This window comes from Anarhichas minor, unplaced genomic scaffold, assembly GCF_050575085.1.
Source record: "Anarhichas minor isolate MPS153535 unplaced genomic scaffold, ASM5057508v1 ptg000033l, whole genome shotgun sequence".
Taxonomy (NCBI): Eukaryota; Metazoa; Chordata; class Actinopteri; order Perciformes; family Anarhichadidae; genus Anarhichas; species Anarhichas minor.
In genome coordinates this window covers 13514074-13534239 of record NW_027466479.1, presented here as the reverse complement: position 1 = coordinate 13534239, position 20166 = coordinate 13514074, and the positions used below count along the sequence as shown (strand labels likewise).

The following is a 20166-nucleotide window of genomic DNA, read 5'->3' as shown; positions in this document are numbered from 1 at the left end:
AGCTTAGACAATGAGGAAGATCTGATTGTGAAAGGTGTTAGAGTTGTTTTTCAAGATTCACAGGCTTTTTATTTTGTAGATTGAAAATGTGTGCGCAGCACTCGGGATCTGGCTTCAATGACTTTGTGATATGATGCTGGCTTTGCGTAGTTGTACAGTATGAATGACTATGACTACAACAATACACAGGCAGACAAACAGGCATGTGACAACTGCAACTGTCTCTTGTCTCTGTGCTTGTGTATACATTTTTGATTAAAAGACAAATTCCTTCTGTATGTGCTTTTTCCTCTCAGCTCAATTTCATAGAAGATCAAAACAAAATGAAGATTGATTGTAAAAATAAATTATTAAGCTCTATAAAAAGAATGCAATCTTCACTCAGAACACAGTTTTTTAATAAGAAAATCCCCACATTTTCCTCCTTGTTTTGGTATGTAAGTGTGTTTAGCATGTCTGTCCCATACAAACACCTGGGTGAACATCTGCCTCAGAGAGGGACAGTGTTCTAACCTGGGGAGAGGACACCCTCCTGTTTGAAGTGAGATAAATTGCAGGTCTGTAAAATTAGCCCTATTAAGCAAACGGTCAGCAGGTTCTGTCAGTGAAAGCTACCAGGTGTTATCACCGACTCCATGTTCAACACTTTGGCTCATTGAGGGGTGAGCAGACCTGCTGTGTCCACCACAGACGCCTTGGAGGGGTGACCTTAACCTTGCATTCCTGCATCCAATCTCTCACCGATGAAACTTTTCAATGAGATTTAGAGTACATGCATTGCCCACTTTTACTTACAACATGTAAGTGCACATGTAGTCTGGCCAGTTTTTGTTGCTAACACGTGAGCGATTTTAAAAGAAGAAATCTCTCTTGTTGCAATATTTTACAAGTTGATATTCAGTCTTGAAAATGCTTTCCAATACTTTTGAAGATGATTTTGCAATGGGATTTTCTGAGCTGATGAAAAGACCTGGACCTTGACCTGGAAACTAATACTTTTCAATCTTTTACTATAATCCCTGACAAAAACACACTTGCATAAACTACCCCAGTGTTAAACATTTACAATGAATGCTCACAATTCACTTTGTGCGTGAAGGGACAGATGAATGAAAATACCCCATCATCACTTCATCAATTTTTAAAACCTCCCATTGTAGTTCTGCAGTATATTAATATTATTAATTATTTAGTCGATTGGCTAAAACGTGAACATTTGCCAAGTTATCCCACGGGCTATGAAGACCTGGCCTCAGTGAAAGCTTTAAAGCGGGGTTATGAATCTAGAGAAAAGCACACAATATTACAGAGCTTATCTCTTCACAGCAGCCACAGGGACCAAGTATGGAAACTTGGATCAAGGGATCTGTCCAGTGATTGTTTACATTTCTCTCATTGTTTCTGCGTCACCGGGTAGCCAAAGCATTCATTACCCCAGCAGCTCCTGCTCCTCTCCTCCCAGCAGATGGTGTTGAATGGACGAGTACCAAGAAAAAGGAGGAAGCAGTTATTAAAGACAGAGGCAGGGGAACAATCCGTGGCTGGAGACCCCACCCTGGTTCCCCCCGGTCCAGGAACATGATCTTCTTCTCAGGTTGAGCTTTCTGTACTGTAGCCTGTTCTGCACACACATGCAGACAAAAACATCCCTTTTCCATGTGCTGCCTGTACTTGAGTGTACTCTGGGAATGTCAACAAACATGTTGTGGAAGATCATGCTTGGCTGCCAGAGGCAAACGCCCTTTTCCCGTAAACAACAACCTAATAAAAAACATATGTAGTTTGGGGGAATCCTTGTCTCAACTAAGTACTGAAGCGAAAGCAAATCAAATAGCTTCAGGGGGAATCCTGAGACAAACTCATGCATTGTGTTCCTTTGAGGTATTGTTCTCGGCTGTGTATTTCAACATTACATACCTTCCCACAATATAGTACACCTATTACTATGAAGCATTTCCTGAAATGGCTTCGGCCCTCTGTGACACTGAATTTGCTCCAATGACTGTAGATAAATGATCCATGATTCTCAACAGCCTGAAGTCTTATCTGATATTTGATCCTGATTCAACCTGTAATGCCCACACTCCCTGATCAAATCTAAGTACTTGTAGTGGAGTGGCTTAGTGCTGCCATCTTCTGGCGGCCTTTCAGTACAGCTGATAAAAATCACACTAACGTTTGAGGATCAGCTTTATTGAATTTGCCAAATTACAGTAAGAATACCAATATCTTGTCACAATAATTAGACTCATGGTTAGGTTTATTTAGTTCCTCTTTGCAATCACCATTAGACTAGTCATGACTATAACTAATAATAAATCCATATTGCAAGAATATGACTTTTAGAAAACATGTTTAGTTGACAGTCAAAGACCTCCAGGAGCAGCATCTAACATCATCTCCTCAGTAGATCAGTCATTGCTGCCTTCTGTGTGTCCTCAATCCAAAGTGTCATTGTTCTCTTGTTTTTTCAAACAAACTCTCTCCCTCTAGCGTGGGCCATTTCCTCTCCTGCATTCACACATTCTGTAGGCACATATGTAGAAAATACCTGCAACAGACAGAGCCAAAGTCTTTGGTGATGTAGAGATAACACAATTTCATTCAATGGGTCAACTATCAAGTGTTAATCAATCTGGCTTTGGATATATATATATATTAACATCTTATTCAGTGTCAATGGGATTAGACATGATCTCAAAATATGCAGAAAAAACGTTTGTTAGTAACTTCTGTGGTTATTGCTTCTTCTGAGCTCTTTGACACCTGTCAATAATAATGTGGTTTCTGTCTGGAGAAAGATTGACCCCCAGCATTTGTCCTTTCTCACCTGCAAAGAAGTTCATGAGCATGGCTACCCAGCCCAGTATGTAGGACCAGGAGAAGCGCCAGTCACCGAAGCGCCTCCCCAGGAAGTTGACTGTCACTCCAGTATAAATGGCCATACCCAACAGAACAAAGAAAGCTAAGAGGGGGACAGGGAGGTACATGTCAGTTATGATTAAGTTAGAGTTAAGTGTATGTGCGTCAATTCAGAGGAAAAAAAGACTCACTGGAGACAAAAAACATGATTCCTGCAGCAAAGGAGCGGTTGAACCTTTCAAAGGAGGAGAAGTGAGAGAAGGACATAATGCCAGCGATGATGCCTGCAAAGCACGACATCCCTGAGAGGATCATGAAGGCCCTGGTGGCATTCCAGTAAGCTGGAAGGAAGCAGGTATAGAAATCATCAGACATGTCATCATTATAAAGGTATTATTAAACATATAATAGACCTTTAAATCCAAATAAGAGACCCATGAGATGAAGCAGTATATGGCATCAGATAGCATTTCTCACACTTTAAAAAAAGGCATGTCTCGTGCATTACCAGGTGCTCAAAAATATACAGACTTTGAAATAGTTTGCAGGGGGTTCAAGGTTTTGAAAGACATTCTAATTGTCCTTACCTATGCTGTCAGTCTGCATGTAGCACTTGTTGGACATGCAGTACCTCCACAGACCCTGGTGGGCATAGTTTCCAGACATGCGGTACTGCATCCAGTAGTCAGTTGCAGTGGAGACCACCAACAGGATATTACCAACAATAGCACAGAACAGGCCCCCTCCCATGAAGCTGTACATCTTGAGCTGAGATAACGGCGCCGCTGCAGAGCAACTGCAACGTAGTAAGGGAAGATCGTGGAAGGTAAGTCCAGAGTACTGCAGATATTGTAACATCATATATTGCTATTCACGTACTGCAAACAAACATTCACACATACTTACTGTACTATACTTCCTGTCAAATTTTAGACATTTGACACTTACATACACATACTACTGTCTTAAGACCTGCAACTTAATAGGTTGAATGTACAGTTGCTGAAATAAACACTGCACACATTAAAATATCCTCCCAGCATGGCTCTATAAATGTACATCAGTACTCAATATGTTCACTTATATTCTGCCAACACTTTGCAAAGGATCCATTAAAAAAGGGTTGTGATGGTGAACCTTGATTGTCCATTTGGAGATTCGTTTGAAAACCACACATGATTCCAGCCAATGATGAAGCCATTTCAACAACAAAAATATGAAACAAACATCTAAACAGAAAAAAAATATTTCATATACGAGCATGTAACAAGCACATTTACAGTTGCTTGAACCCCCTGATTTGTAAATAGCATACTCAACAAACTCTTAATCAAACATGCATTATTTACCTCTTCTTTAGTGGAACCATCACTATTAGTTGAACAGACGCAAAGCTAAACCACAGTGAAAGATATGATGTTGCAGTTTGTTGTTGTTGTTTCCCTTCCCAATCCTCATGTCACACCAGTGCTTGTTCAGCTGTAATGAGGTTTGATCTGATTCTGCCAGCCTCTGTCCAATCACTGTCATCATATGTGAAAATGTATTGCTCTAGGATACACACAAAAAAACACCCTGAAATTTGATCATTTACCTTTTTTCTGGAAATGCACCCTCTCTACTGCCCACCTTTCTGAGGTAAAGATAGAAATGGGTGGAGGGGAAAAGAGAGAGAGGGAGAGCTGTTGCTCACTTTGGGGGAAAGAGAGAGAGTCACAGACAATACTACAACCAAAAAGTTGCCCCCTCATTTTTCTGTTGATGAAAGCAGAATGCTTTCCGCAATTAGTCTCCCTGTGTGGGATGCACTTGAATGAAACACCGTAGGGGTCACAGTGCATGTGACCCTGTACATTTGAGTGCGTGTCTGTGTGGGGTTTGTGAGGAAAAGGGGTGGTGGTCCATGTTTCTTTTCTTTTTTTGTAAATGGTGTGCTCTAGAATTGGGGATATGCATAGGTATGCAGGACTGTCTGTGTCAATGCAACATGCTGAAACACACACTTTTCTTTCAGTGCTGTCACACAGTGGCAGTGTGGAGGGACACATATAGAGGGAGCGCTCTATAGTGGCAGTGTCTCTCTACCTCTACTTTAGGATTGTCTTAATTAAGATCAAATATAATATATATATATCCTGAGATGAACTTTACGGACTATAGCGCTTGAAATTAATATCTAGATGGTAAAAAGTCTCTCTCTCTCTCTCTCTCTTTTTGTCTATCTACCACAAACACTCAATCACAATAAGTAAAATATTGTCTTCAAAAGACAAAAGATTAGCATACAAAACATGACATACTACGGACATTTAGCTTCCAAAAATTCAAGGTCATTACCATAATTTAAACAGATGCAGACACAGAATGATGTAATACTTGTCACAAAGCAACTGATCAAAATGTAAAAAGAGGACATTTTGTCTCCTCTGATTCAGTAAAAGCTGTGAGCGTGGAAATGACAGATCAACACTGGATATTAATCATATGCCCTAAATTGGATATTCAAGTCGTAACTTAGCATGACAGAATGCTTATTGCATTTTTAAATCTCAAACCTTGGAGTGAACATATGCTCTGATTCCTGATTGCCGAGCGTATAATACTTTTAATTAGTTTTAATTCACATTATTCTCATACATAAAATAAATGGTAAAATCACATTTTACCATTTAGATCTGTTGCTCTTCCCTCCCCCCCCCCCCCCCCCCACACACACATGAAAGGGTTTTTAGGGTTAGGGTTATTTATCGGTAGGTTGTTTATTCTTGTCTGAATTGAGGATAGTGGTTGTTGTATGCTGTACAGATTGTAAAGTTCCTTGGCAAATTTGTGATATTGGGCTATATAAGTAAAATTGAATTCACTTTACTTTGAGGCCTCAAGTAATGATTATTTTCCTCATCGATTAATCTGTCAATTATATTTTTGATTAAGTAATTAATCAAAAAATGAGTCTATTAAATTCTGAAAATGGCCATTACAATATTCAAGACCACCTGATCATGATCGCCTGACATGATCTAACAGGCGGCTTCTTTATAAAACATTACATAACACTGTATCAACAAAATATAATTCAGGAAGAAAACACATTTTCCGTCTCGTGCTTGAGATGACCAGGCAGCAGACATGAGCACTCCTAAGATTCGTTCTGGAAAAAGGGTTTGACCTTTTATGACCCGGAAGCTGACGCCAGACCCGAGCTGTTCCATCGGCGGAATAAAGATGGCTGACCAAGGCGCCGCAGATCCTGGTAATAACAACAATAATAAACCTGAATCATCGGAGGGAACTATTATTAAGGTCACAGTAAAAACCCCTAAAGACAAAGAAGAAATCGCCATCGCAGAAGATGCGTCTGTCACTCAGGTTTGTCACTTTTCGCATGTGGGGAGCTGCTTGTGCGGTTCAGCTCTAACGTCATGCCCCTGCCCACAACTTCAGCTAGGAAGCTAGTTAGCCGTGGTAGCATTCGTCGTCACTCTTACCGGCTAACTGATAGTGTGTGAAATCAAAGAGGTTGTGTGTAGTGAAAGTATTACTGCTTGGTTAAACCACTGGTCGGTGTTATTAACGTTATTAAGATCTAAAAGAGAGATACAACCACGTTAATACTTGAAATGGCTAACCGGCTAGCCAGCTAACGGTTAACAGTTAGCTAGCTTAGTTAGCTAACTCTGCTTTGCAAGCTAAGCCAACGTTAGCTGACTAAACTGTAGCCAAACAAGTGTCAGCTGACAGGTTGCGTTCAAGCAATAATGGCCTGGAACCATGGAAGTGGTTTTGGATGGAGGATGTGTTGAATCGCTTTCATTTCCTATTTCAGCTCGAGAGCGTTGAAAGATGCTAAAGCTCGCTATCACTCTAGAACATTCTCACTGCTGCCACTGAGTCATTCAGCTTTCTGGGGAATATACAGGATCCCCAGAGCTAGTGTTGGCTTGGCGACGTGTTGCAGTGAAACCATGCAATCCATGTAGGTTAATGTGGTAGCCATTTTTGTCTGGTTGTGTGTGTTTCATGGTTATATATTTACATGTGTTTCATGTTGAAACATTGGACTTAGATCCCTCACTTCCAAGTGTGTGTTGCCATCTTTATCTAACGTTACATGTGACTTTATGTTTTCATATACATAATATATTTTGCATTATCTGAGACGCACATTATGTTTACTGTGCTGTGAAATTGTTAAAGATGAGGACTTATGCGAATAACGGCATTCTTTGTTCTCTCTACTTGGATCCTTATCAGCTGCTACAAAGTGGGTGCTAGTCGTTCAAATGTTCACACAAAATAAAAATAACAGTAAACCTCTGTTAACAATTACATATCAATGGTGCCACAGAGACAACAATTAAAAAAGTCCTGAACAGCTTCAACTAATTCAAAGATAAGAACACTAATGTGACATTTATCCTCTTCTGTTTAAGTGAATTTTGAAAGATATTTTACTGTTGATCTTGTGTTGGTGGGTGGATCTATCCTATCTGTTTCAGCTATCAAAATTCATATACATGTTAAAACTTGACTTTATGGTCATATCGTCACTACACATAATTCATTGGAGTACAGTGTTAACATAAAATACCCTTTTATTCACTGTGAAAATTAATGTAACAAGACAGCTGCTTCCTTCAGGATTAGACTGTTTTCTGTGCCAATTGTGCTTCACACAATAGTCAAAGAGTAACTGTGATTTGGCAGATTTGGAGTGTTTAGACCACTGCTAATAGGATAAGTATAGAGGACTTTCTTGGAAATTGGAATTTAAGGCCTGAAGGTTGCAACAGAACATAATCAGATTCGAGCAGCTCTAATGACATTGAACCATCTTATTCTTGATATTATCCGTTTCATTTCCTTTTTCTTTCTCACCTTCTTTCACTCCTGTCCCATTTTTTATCTAATCTCTGTTCATTTCTTGCCGTTCTTTTAGTTTAAAGAAGAGATCTCGAGGCGGTTCAAAGCCAAACAGGACCAGTTGGTTCTGATTTTTGCAGGGAAGATCTTGAAGGACGGCGACAGCCTCAGCCAACACGGCATCAAGGATGGCCTGACGGTTCACCTGGTCATAAAGACAGCGCACAAGTACGGCTAAATTATCATCAAGCAAATTTGTGTTTAACTGTGTTAATAATGTGTAAATACTATCAGCTCACACAAGTACTGACTTTCTCATACACCTACAAATGATCTCTGTAGGGCAGGAGATGGCGGTAGCACCTCAGCCTCCAGCTCAACCTCCACTCAAGCAGGCAATACCTCCACCTCTAGTCCAGGTACAACCCCCTCCTCCACAGCAGGCTCCACTGGCACTGCCGCACCACCCACACAGACGCCCAACATACTGAGTGAGTCCACCTGTGTGTAACTATTTACATTCACCCATTATTAGTTCAGCTCCACAAAGATAATGTTTGTTACCATCACTCACCCATCTGGCATCCCTCAGCTGGCTTCGGTGACCTGGGCGGTCTGGCTGGACTGGGCATGGGCTCGGCTAACTTCATGGAGCTGCAGCAGCAGATGCAGAGGCAGCTCATGTCCAACCCAGAGATGCTGTCTCAGATCATGGAGAACCCGTTGGTGCAGAACATGATGTCCAACCCAGACCTGATGAGACAGATGATCATGGCCAACCCTCAGATGCAACAGCTAATGGAACGCAACCCTGAGATCTCCCACATGCTCAACAACCCCGAGCTTATGAGACAGGTAAAGGAAATGGAGAGGGGCTGAATGGCACTTAGATAGTGGACACTTGCATGACTACAGTAGTTTCCCACTGCATTTTGCGCTGTTTATTTAGGTTTTTGCTTCCTTTGTTTAAAATGAACTACAACTGACTTGCATCCCCTCTCCTTTTATCTCAACTCCAAGACCATGGAGCTCGCCAGGAACCCGGCCATGATGCAGGAAATGATGCGAAACCAGGACCGGGCTCTGAGCAACTTGGAGAGCATCCCAGGAGGTTACAATGCCTTGCGGAGGATGTACACAGACATCCAGGAACCCATGTTCAGCGCTGCCAGGGAACAGGTATCTGGGAGGGATTGTTCCTGATCAAATCCTTGTTTTTTTGCGCTGTGTTAATCCTCTTTGTCTGGCTTTACTTGCCATCTTTATGTGGCTAGCTATATTTCGACTGTTTTGCGTTTTCAAATGTGTCCAATCTCTTTCTCTGTAGTTTGGTAGCAACCCATTCTCAGCTCTAGGTGGGAACTCTGAGTCTGGTGCGCAGCCATCACGGACAGAGAACCGGGAGCCACTGCCCAATCCATGGGGCGCACCAAATTCCTCTAACCCCTCTGAGAGTGGTGGGGCCCCCACAGGAAGCACGACCACCACTGGAGGCACCAACCCCAGTGTGTCCAACCCTCTGGGCATCAATCCTGGCAGTCTGGGCAATGGTAAGACGGGACAGGTTGTGGTTCTCAATACGCCTCTTCGCTAAGTAGTTTAATTACTCAGCTATATATGCATATACATGAATAAACTCCTTTCTTTTCTGTGTGTTGCAGGGATGTTTAACAGCCCGGGCATGCAGAGTTTACTGCAGCAGATCTCGGAAAACCCTCAGCTGATGCAGAACATGCTGTCTGCTCCATACATGCGCAGTATGATGCAGTCACTGTCTCAAAACCCCGAGTTGGCCTCTCAGGTATGAAAAAGAAAGACGTGCGCACACAAACGCAGATACTGTTCATACACACCCACTGTACAGAAAACACAGACAGGATGTAGTCATATTAAAGTACAAATCCTGGTTATTTAGATTCAAAGCTTGCTTCAGAACTCATTGTTATTCAGATTGTGTACCACATATTGAATCGATTTATTATGTTGAACTCTGCAGTCTATAATGAAATGTCAATAGGGTCTAGCCTGGTGTGCATTAGGCAAATAAGCCCAGCTAGTTAAGGCATACTCAACAGAGGGGATTGTCTGTTAAGCTCATTTGCAGCAAACTGTAAGAAAAAATCAACAACACACAGCTCTGACTTCTTGGGTTCTAACAAACAATGCTGTCCCTACACCAAACCAGAAAATCCTTACAGTTGAGTGCTGCACACACAGTGGCATGAAATACGGGGAACACTAGGGCTTTTATTTTTGTTATTCCAACGGCTAAGGTGCTGATACATAAACAATTTAAACATCAACTCATATGTGGAATGACACATTACCTTAACTGTCTTTGTCTCTGTCTCTCTCTGTAACAGGTTTTGATGAATAACCCCTTGTTTGCTGGAAACCCACAGCTGCAAGACCAGTTCAGATCTCAGTTGCCCATTTTTCTGCAGCAGGTACCACACGCATTTTAGTCGGATAACTCAGTCCTGTGTTTTTATTTTCCCCAGTAAGACACAATGACAGAAATACAGAACGGTACTGATTGGCCCATTGGGTGCCATATACTCCATTAACAAGCTTTGGTATAGGTCATCTGAAACTTGGCACAGATATTTATCTGCACATGCTGAACATTTTTCCCTCGAGAATTATAGATATTGGCCATGTGTTTTTGTTAAGATTTGACCAGTTAAGAATTGTTTTTCTTTTGATGAGCCACAAGTCATTTTCTCATAAACGTGGATCAAAATTCCATCCAGACATTTGGCAAGCATTTGGCTTATGTGTTCCCTTCTTTTCTTTAGCTGCAGTAAATGGACTGCCCGGTTGAAAGTTTGGTAAAGTCATTGCTACACTCTCTGTTTGGTTACAGATGCAGAACCCAGAATCCCTGTCAGTGATGACCAATCCCCGCGCCATGCAAGCTCTAATGCAGATCCAACAGGGTCTACAGACACTGCAGACAGAAGCACCAGGCCTTATGCCCAGGTATGCTCGAACAGACACATATACACATATTGCTTTTTCTGGTACATTTTTTCCAACTCTGTTTTTTCTTTTGGCCTAGTTTGATGACAGGTGGAGTTCCTGGTGGAGGTCCTGATGGAGTTCCTGGTGGAGTTCCTGGTGGTTTCCCTGCTGGTTTTCCTGGTGGTTTTCCTGGTGGTTTTCCTGGAGGTTTTCCTGGTGGTTTTCCTGGTGTAGTACCTGGTGGATCTCCTGGAGGAGTTCCAGGTGGAGTTCCTGGTGGAATTCCTGGCATACCCACAGGTGGGGGCATGCCAACAGAGAACCCAGCCTCCTCGCCAAGCAGTGCAGGAACAAACGCCGCCCAGCAGCAGCTGATGCAACAGATGCTCCAGATGTTTGCTGGAGCAGGTGGTGGAGGAGGAGGAAGTGCAACGGTACACAGATACATACATACATGCATGCACGGATATTACATCTTTCACACCTGTATGAATTTTTGAATTCCATTAATTTATTCCATTTAATTTTCCCCTGCAGACCCAGACCCCAGAAGTGCGGTTCCAGTCCCAGTTAGATCAGCTGAGCGCCATGGGCTTCATCAACCGCGAGGCCAACCTTCAGGCCCTCATTGCTACTGGAGGAGACATCAATGCCGCTATCGAGAGACTGCTGGGCTCACAGCCCTCGTAAAGACATACAGTACATACTGACACACAGACACGTGCATACATACACACCTAACTCATAAACACACCCAGCATCTACAGAGAACCAAGAGAAATTTGAGTGTATTGTCCCAAACTTTACAGAAGACACTTGGCAGGATCTGTTAGACCCTCATTCTACATCTGTTCTGCGATCATTCCCTAGTCCCCATACTTTTTGGCGTCATCCAACCAGATCTTTGTCACAGAGTGCTGCTGTAGAGCCGGACTGAACCACTCTCATCTTGAGGGGCTTTCTGGTGCAGAGAAAGGAGCGAAAACCTCTCCTGAAAAGGGACTCCCAACCATTTCTTCATTCACCGTTTTCTTCACGTAAAACTGGAGTTGAGTGTTGCAGACATTTACATAATACAGATTAAACCCATGTGATGTGATTGGCTGTTGGCTCTGTTTTACACATGGCCGTTGTCAGGCAGTTTGTTAGCGTTTAACTCGCAAATCAATACGTGAACATTTTCTGGTATACTGAGAGTAAACCTGAACACCAACAGGAAGACACTTTGTCTATACGTTCAACCCCATTCCTCCCTAAAACCCCGTTCTCGAGAGTCTACATAAATAGCTGTTTTTGCCCAACAACTTTCACTATTTATTGCAAGTGCTTCGTAAAATAAATGACGCCCTCCACACTTACCGTAACTTGTAATTTGTCATTCCAGATAAAAGTGCCCACTTACGGGTGCACAGTGTCTTTTCCTTCTGAGGCACCACTGCTGTGCCTTCTGTCCTTCCCTACCCTATAAGAGCATTGTCGGCAATGACACCCCCCCCCCCCCCCCCCACCCATCCAGTGGGTTAATTAGAAACCCCCAATAAATTCCACACCGCATCATCCAGGACTGTAACCATAATCAAATATCACATTGCAGCAGCTTCGAAGCAGAGGACGCTGTGAGAATGAAAATGAAACAAACAAGCAAGCTTTCATTTCCTTTTAATCTGATTCTTCTTTTTTCATTATATTTTTCTTTTTTTTTTGAGGTGCAGTTAGTACCTAGAGATCATTATGATTTGTCTCGTATAAAATAAACATTGAAATCAAGTGAGTAAAAAAAAAAATAAATGAATAAATAATGGAAAGGCTTTACAAACCATTACGGTGTGGTGGCACCATGCATTTCTAAAGAATCAAGTTCTAGGTTGTCTTTTTTCTCTCTTTTTCTTTTTTTTTGTTTTGGAAAATCTCAGCATTGTAGTTGTGGTAACCATGGCAACTGCTTCTCTAGCTTTGCTTTGTCTGTGACCTCAGCTGGAAGAAAGAAAATCCATCTCACAATTGAACATGTTGAAACTAACTTTTAACAGTACTGTACTAAAGAAGAATAAAACATGGTCAAAAACAGTCTACGCCCTGTGTCAGCTGATTACAGCCTCGTGGAGGAGAGAGTCGTAGCTTTCCATTCGTTAACGTTAATATAAAGTTATTCAATTCATGATCTGCTTCTGTTTGTTGTTTGATATAAAAACTGTTTGTGTTTAGGTAACACATGGTCACATTGAGAGGTAAGTGAGATGTTTATTTGCGTATGGGTATCACGTAATTTTGCAGAGAATCATATTTCCTAATTTCTTTCATACAAAGGAACCGATATGTCACCCTAAATTCAAATCAGGTTTCTGGAAACGATGTCAATTTGATTTACTTAGCCCAATATGACAAATTTGCTTAAGTAGTTTTAGAATCCATACAGCATACCACAGCACCTATCCTTAGATCCTTAGACAATAGGTATCAAACACAAGGTACGTCTGTAGAACATGCAAACATGTGGCTTAAATAGACAAGTTATTTTAATGGAATTTCTTCCTTAGAATTTTGTCTTCACTGTAGTAAGTACTCAAACCTCTAATTAAAGGTTAGGTAATTATGTATGGACCTGTGAAATACAGCGTTACCCAATTTTGTATTGTCCTAGTCAATATAACCATGACATAGTATCTTACCCTTGAGAAGAAATGACAACCCTTTACCATGTGAGGCTGCCTAAACTCTTGAGTTTGCTGGTTGCCACGTAGTCATAAAGTTTTTAGCTTGTGTTCCTCGTGTACAATCAAAATAAAAAGTTAAAATTGGTACCACAGGTGTCAAAATGTCATTGTGTACTGGTAAATAGATCCACCTGTTGGGTTAGGCTTATTGTCATACCAATGAATGGATGGGTGGATTCTCTTCCTGCCAGTGGTTCTACCTGTTCCACCTGCTCTCCTCCCCCCTCAGCCCTCCCTTGGGTGTCAGCTGACGAGGGCTCGGCAGGCCTGTCCGTCTGTCCTCAGTCATGAGCTACAACCTATCCACGGATAAAGAAGGAAGCAGGTAGGAGCAGCTGAACCTGCTCTCTTTTCTCTCTGTTTCTAACCGGAGTGAGTTTGTCCTCGTTTTTTCCTTGTCTTCTCTACTTTGGTAACAGATATTGAAAGTTAAAGAGGAAAGCCTTTGCCACTAAATGCAGCATGGGGTCTGATGAGGCGTACAATTTTGTCTTCAAAGGTGAGTAATGTTTACTTAAGCTGTGATTACGTCTGTAGAAGTTGTAAATGATTTGTCCTCTGACCTGCTAAAGAAACAAGTTCGCTCACATTTCCTGTTTTCCTTAGAGACGTTTCTGTGCTGTGTATATTTAAACCGCCTGTGATTTCCAAAGTAAAGTCAGCCTCTGTGTGCCACGTTGATGGGATGTCGCAGTGTTTGTGTGGGTGACAGCAAGTCTACATGTGTTAGATGAGATCATTTGATATCTGATTCATCACAGGAAGTTGTAGTTTTCACCAATTAACATAGGTGTTTTGGACTTCATGTGTCGAAAAAAGCGCTAATGTGTTAATCAGACAAAGTATTTATGATGAATTATCTTCAGATTCTCCTGTCTGTGCTTGTTTAAGTGGTCTTGATAGGGGAGTCTGGCGTAGGAAAGAGCAACCTTCTGTCTCGCTTCACTAAGAATGAGTTCAATCACGAGAGTCGTACTACCATCGGCGTCGAGTTCAGCACGCGGAGTGTTCAGCTGGACAACTACACCATCAAAGCCCAAATCTGGGACACAGCTGGGCTGGAGCGCTACAGAGCTATCACCTCAGCGTGGGTACACACACACACACACACACACACACACACACACACACGAGTAATAAAGACATAATGAAGAGGTTCCAATCCTCACATCAGTGTTTGCTCACACGTGCCGATTTAAGTAACACTGATTGCATGCAATTAATAGTTGCACCTCCTTCACACACGCGGCCATTACCACACAGCTTCCAGTCTGATTAAGAAGATGCAACTCGTAACTGTTTGCTCTCTCTCGCCTCTCTCAGGTATTACAGGGGAGCCGTTGGAGCGCTGTTGGTTTATGATATTAGCAAGCACCTGACTTACGAGAGCGCAGATCGGTGGTTGAAAGAGCTCTTCGACCATGCAGACCCTCACATCGTGGTCATGCTGGTGGGAAACAAGAGAGACTTGGATACCCTCAGAACCGTGCCAACAGAGGAGGGCAAGGACTTTGCAGGTCGGTTAGGAACCGGTTATGTGACTGGGTTTTTATAAAAGCGTATCTGAAGGTTTCTTGTGATAATGGAGTGTATTTAATGCTCAGTAATGTCAATATTGTGCCTTGAATATGTCTGTGTTTGCTGATAGCGCTCTTTGCTTTCCTTGCTTTCCCCCCCCCCCCCCCCCTCGGACCAACCCAGAGAAGAGAGGTATCTTGTTCATGGAGACATCAGCGTTGGACTCCACCAATGTCGAAGTTGCTTTCAATAAAGTCCTCATAGGTACGTTCAGTCAGCGTGTCATCAATACGTCCTCTTTGAATGACTCACTGAGGCAAAACCTGACATCATTGTTTCCAGCGATTCATAAGAAGGTGGCCAGCAGGGAGGTGACCCGCGGCTCCATTTGTGCCGTGACCCTCTCCAGCCCCGTCGGACTCAAAGGCGAGGCACAGGGGGAGCGGAGAAACTGCTGCAAGAGCTCCTAACAGACTGCTCTGCCCCGTAAAGACCTGCTCTGCCCAAAGTGAAACCAACGTCACGCTCGACTGTCGCTGAAACTTAAGCGTGACATCATTCACATCCAATTTGAAGAGCGAGGTACCTGCTTAACACTTGAGCAGTCAATATGCAAACCTCTTTAAATATAAAAGGTCAAAAACAATAGATTAAGATATGGATTTTGAGAAAATCTATATTTGATATGCTATATTTCTTGTGGTGGCTAATGGGTGTGTTTTACTAGAGGTAGATGTGCAATTTTTTTTAAAAGTTGTATTGCTTTTACGAAGCAATGCACTGGGGTTCACTTGGAATAAATTATTTACGGCATTCTATCTGTGTGTAATTGCCACACAAAGTCATGACTTCATTATCTGCATTAGACACGCTATCTGAACTAGAGGAGGGAATAGGAGAGAGAGGGCTGATCTGAGATAACGAGCGGTGGAAGAAGTAGTGATATCCCCAATGTAAAACAACACTGTTATCAGTAAGTTACTTTAGTAAAAGTGCAGAAGTTTAATCAACAAAATATAGTCTGATAAGACTATTGTATATATTACAGGGACGTTATTATTGATGCATTAACATGTAAGCAGTGTTTCATGTTGAGGCTGATGAGATGAAGCAAGCTTTAACTCATTTATATGCTGTTGGGTAGTTCAATCTCTAAAAATGCATAATATGCGTGTCTAAAATCTGGAACAGCGACTAGAGATGTCAAATAAAATTGCTTTCCACCACTGGATAAAATACCTGTCAGTTGTAGACATGGGCCTGTTGGGGGTTGCTCATAGACACTGCTTCATATTATCATTGTGAGCACTAATCGAGTGCGTTGCAGGTTTGTCTCCCATCAGCCTGTAGATGTCAGTGCTGCTGCTGCTGCTGCTGCTGCATTTACAGCATCAGCACTGTTTTGTGCAGTGCATTTGTTCGCTCGCTCATTTTCCTTATTAACTCCAGCACGACTCGTACCGCCATCTAATCCAACTGTTCGTTTCATTAATGACCATAATATTAAGCTCATGCGGCGCTGCAGTGTTGTCGCCATGGTAGCAATCTCTGATGCCCTCTCGACAAGCTAATCAGCCGTGCCCAAAACATTTATTCACAGATCGAATGGTTATATGTTGTACAGACTATGGGTGTAATTGGACAGGCTCATATGGCACGACTGAGAGAATACAAATCTACAGCAGTGGTAGTTAAGTTAATGACATTTTGGACAGATAGTGCTCTATCTCTGGCTCACAGATGCGCATAAGGGAGCTTTCAATGTGGTGTGTTTGTGTGTGTGACTGTGTCTCCAGGCAAGGCTTTTCTGCCTGAGGATCATTTTGTGAAAATGAAATGACCACAAATTCTTTTATTAAGTTTCTCCCCTGTAACCATGATAGGGAAGGCTCTGCACCGGGCAATGAATGTTTAATTATTTCCTGTGAATGAGGGTATTTTTATGGGCCGAGTTAAAGCATCTGGTGTAATAATCCATGTAGGCTGAGCAGGCTGCACGGGTTGAAAGGTCACGATATCTGTAAATCTCCTTCCGAGCCTGAAGGTAAAGGTTATCTTTGCAAAAGTAATGAAATAAAAAAAAAAATGACACGCTCTTCTTTGTTCTTTGTAAGCTACCACTTTACAGAATCTCGCAAATTGCCCCTGGATCTGTGTGTAGACCACTCTCTGACCTTGTTCTAAAGCGGTCGGAAAGACTTAGATTTAACACATGCATGTGGTGGCTATTACCCACATGCTACTTGACATGTGTAGCTTGTAAAAAAAAGTCTTTGAAACCAAGACTCATATATGCTAAAGTGATGAGTGGTTTGGCAACTCTGACCCCAGCATGGAGCTTTCTATCTCCCTTTTACGACACCTCCTCCAGCGCTTTGTGGGGAATCTTGTCCCCCTAGAATTTACTGCTGCAATATCACATCTGTATGGGTGTAAATGTGACCTTTGTGTTCTTATGACCTTTCACCCGAGGAACATGGATCTTTTTAAAACCCATACTTTCCATCCATTATTTCGGTAGCCTTGCTATTTCTCTGCCCCTCTCCCATTCCTCATTTCCCAGACACCTAACTTTTTTTTCTACTTATTTTCAGCTGGCTTTACAGAGCTGTTTTCCTGCTGTCTATTTCTGCTTCCATCGTCTGTTTACATGTGATAATCAGAGACTGACATAAGACCCCGGGAACATTTATTCATATACACATAACATCTCTATTTTGTAGTATTTTTGCACATCGCTGCTGTCCCGTGAAAAACGTGTACCTCCATAATGTCAACTTTTCATAAACTAATAAAAATAGCAGTTTGCAACTTTGTGATGATGCATTTCTTTCCTATTAATTCAACAGATGGTTTATTTTAGGATGTAGAAATATCTTCTCAACCCATAATCCCAACCAAATCTGGAGATACGGGGTATTCATTTCAGAGTAATAATATCATTATGTTAAAGTACAGATGTCTTGGGCATATCCTTGCCATCAAGAGCGAGATCTATGGTTCGTTACCATTGTGTCACATTGGCTGATGTGCCATGTGTGCATGTATATATATAATTGTGTCTGTATGTGCGCGCACACCTCCACATGTGCGCACAAACACGAAAACAAGACCAAAGTTTAAACACAAGTGTGCGACAAGCCGACATTCCTCCGTCCTCCTGCATCTTTCAGCGCAACTCAGCTGAGAACATCAATTCATGGTTTCTCTGTCATCTGACATCATCACATAAATAGAATCGCAGTCAATGCACGCCGATTACCATGGTGATGTTGTTATGGCGACCGATCAAAGGGAGAGGTGAGCTGATGGGTGTCTGTATATTCAGACTCTTTACTCCTTTAAAAATGTGCAGAGAGAGAGAGAGAGAGAGAGAGAGAGAGAGAGAGAGAGAGAGAGAGAGAGAGAGAGAGAGAGAGAGAGAGAGAGAGAGAGAGAGAGAGAGAGAGAGAGAGAGAGAGAGAGAGAGAGAGAGAGAGGTGAATTGTGAATTGTGGCCTGAAGGTGATTGCAGAGAAAATGTTAAGTGTGTTATTCGCTCCAACTTGAAGCTTGTTATGAAATTAAAAACAGTTTCCATAACTTACTGTGTACATTTGTGTGCTCTCTTGTGTCTTAATTTCTGTTGCGCTTGGCCGTCCGTAGTCAAGGCCCAGCTGATGGGGTCACGGGATTCCTGTCCGGCGTACGATTAAACAGGTTGCCAGCAACAAACGGAACGGAGAGACCTCAGCACCGGTTCACTTACCATAATATCACATACTTCAGTTGTCATGACAGCCTCTGCGTTTGGCTGAGAGTCTGTGGTGCTAAACGGCTGCAGGTGTAAACTGATGCAGTGAACTATTATTTGAGTGCTGCTTTCAGCTGAAACCCGAGACCAGAAACGGTGTGAAATTGGATTGTCATTAAGGTATTACCTCTGGTGTCACAGGTGAGCGTTCTGCTGAGCGTGCATTCGAGTGATGACATCTGGAGAGTAGGAGGCAGATCACGTGTTAGTCCGTGAATGGCAACCTCTTCAGTCACATTAGCGTAATGAAGTCATTTATCCACAGTCACAACACTTGACTTTTGCGTGGTTTCACAAAGCTGCACTGACCACAAATTCCACTGACCCAGACATTTCTGACAGCAGTCCAACATTTTTACCCGCAGACACCTGGCTAAACCTAGAATATGAAACCCTGAGCTTCCAAATGTGCCTCTGAGAGAAACTTGTCAGCTTCTCCTTCCAAGGAAGGGGGGAGAAAGGCTATAATACCACCCAGCCCCTAATATGTGTTCTGCTCATTCTCAGAGGAACAACGTCTGGCAATACAGTAAGTGACAAAAGGGCCGTTAAATTGAGTTTATGAGTAGATATTTCCATGCGTGTATTTTTCTCCTCCTCAGCTTTTGTTCCATGTGGCTACTGTCCAGATGACATGGCTCAGCCAGGAGCATGAAGATGGATGGGACCTTTCCGATATATTTATTCATATTTTATGTCACTTTAGGGTTTATCTTGCATGTCGTCCTGATGAGGGCTGCACTGTCTAATCAGAAATATGTGCCCGATTTATGCGCATCACTAATTCAAATGTTTCTTAGTTCAAGCACACCGAGACTGTGTGTGTGTGTGTGTGTGCGTGCGCGCGCATGCATTTTCAGAACAGTTGTTGAATTGACGGCCTTCCAGAGCTAAATCTCCCTGGAGTTGCAGATTGTGGGAAAACACATGTTGCTGTTCGCTTTCCTGACACGGGGGGGGGGGGAACATGCCTGCATGGGTTTAGGGAATATGAAAGTTATACCAAGGTCTCTGCCAAGAGATACAGTACATCTAAACTCTCTACGGATGTGTTTGTGTGTGTGTTTGAGCAACACAAAAAGACGGATATGAACATACTATATTCCTTGCATGCAGTGTGAGTGAGTGCATGCATATGCAAAAGTCTGGATAGAAGCGTTGACAGCCTGTGATGTTTTTAGCTGGACTGTGTTGGTATGTGTTGTGTGTAGTTTCCTCCCAGTGAAAGCTCTGGGATGCATCTAAAAATACCACGGGCCCGAGAGGAAAGCGAGGATGGGAAGGCATTTACAGAAGAAGAACACGGGGCTCCTTCCACTCCCACCTGCAGCCGGGAGTCACCCTGTGGCCAGGAGGAGAAGGATTTCCCCTCATTCTTTCAAGCATGAAGGTTTGTTTTTGATATTGCCTGAAAAAAACTGCCTGAAGTTTCTTTGTTAAAGATAAGAAACC

At 42.4% G+C, this 20166-nt stretch overlaps 3 protein-coding genes across 3 annotated transcripts; 2 read left to right on the top strand and 1 right to left on the bottom strand.

The window, feature by feature from the left end:
- Positions 1–2264: 2264 nt before the first annotated feature.
- LOC142965300 (lens fiber membrane intrinsic protein-like) lies at positions 2265–5003 on the bottom strand. Its single transcript, XM_076106169.1, has 4 exons — positions 3450–5003; positions 3054–3203; positions 2831–2965; positions 2265–2551 (listed from the first exon to the last, which is right to left on the bottom strand). The coding sequence occupies exons 1-4, from the start codon at positions 3721–3723 to the stop codon at positions 2490–2492; spliced, it is 621 nt and encodes a 206-aa protein (XP_075962284.1). The 5' UTR covers positions 3724–5003; the 3' UTR covers positions 2265–2489.
- Positions 5004–6055: 1052 nt separating this feature from the next.
- On the top strand, positions 6056–12756 carry LOC142964947 (ubiquilin-4-like). Its single transcript, XM_076105565.1, has 11 exons — positions 6056–6231; positions 7802–7953; positions 8068–8216; positions 8318–8580; positions 8746–8904; positions 9053–9275; positions 9387–9526; positions 10089–10172; positions 10592–10707; positions 10787–11123; positions 11227–12756. The coding sequence occupies exons 1-11, from the start codon at positions 6088–6090 to the stop codon at positions 11377–11379; spliced, it is 1920 nt and encodes a 639-aa protein (XP_075961680.1). The 5' UTR covers positions 6056–6087; the 3' UTR covers positions 11380–12756.
- A 138-nt stretch (positions 12757–12894) lies between these two features.
- Positions 12895–18514, top strand: LOC142964948 (ras-related protein Rab-25-like). The gene is made up of 6 exons (XM_076105566.1): positions 12895–13728; positions 13823–13902; positions 14295–14490; positions 14727–14920; positions 15105–15185; positions 15264–18514. The coding sequence occupies exons 2-6, from the start codon at positions 13866–13868 to the stop codon at positions 15389–15391; spliced, it is 636 nt and encodes a 211-aa protein (XP_075961681.1). The 5' UTR covers positions 12895–13728; positions 13823–13865; the 3' UTR covers positions 15392–18514.
- The last annotated feature ends 1652 nt before the right edge of the window (positions 18515–20166 follow it).

Coding starts and splice junctions, on each gene's coding strand:
- LOC142964947 (XM_076105565.1), top strand. CDS start 6,088: ATGGCTGACCAAGGCGCCGCAGATCCTGGTAATAACAACAATAATAAA. Junction 8,217..8,317: donor ACAGACGCCCAACATACTGA/GTGAGTCCACCT, acceptor GGCATCCCTCAG/CTGGCTTCGGTGACCTGGGC. Junction 9,527..10,088: donor ACCCCGAGTTGGCCTCTCAG/GTATGAAAAAGA, acceptor TCTCTGTAACAG/GTTTTGATGAATAACCCCTT.
- LOC142965300 (XM_076106169.1), bottom strand. CDS start 3,723: ATGATGTTACAATATCTGCAGTACTCTGGACTTACCTTCCACGATCTT. Junction 2,966..3,053: donor AATCATGTTTTTTGTCTCCA/GTGAGTCTTTTT, acceptor TCCCCCTCTTAG/CTTTCTTTGTTCTGTTGGGT. Junction 2,552..2,830: donor GCTCATGAACTTCTTTGCAG/GTGAGAAAGGAC, acceptor TGTCTGTTGCAG/GTATTTTCTACATATGTGCC.
- LOC142964948 (XM_076105566.1), top strand. CDS start 13,866: ATGGGGTCTGATGAGGCGTACAATTTTGTCTTCAAAG. Junction 13,903..14,294: donor GTACAATTTTGTCTTCAAAG/GTGAGTAATGTT, acceptor TGCTTGTTTAAG/TGGTCTTGATAGGGGAGTCT. Junction 14,921..15,104: donor GGAGGGCAAGGACTTTGCAG/GTCGGTTAGGAA, acceptor GGACCAACCCAG/AGAAGAGAGGTATCTTGTTC.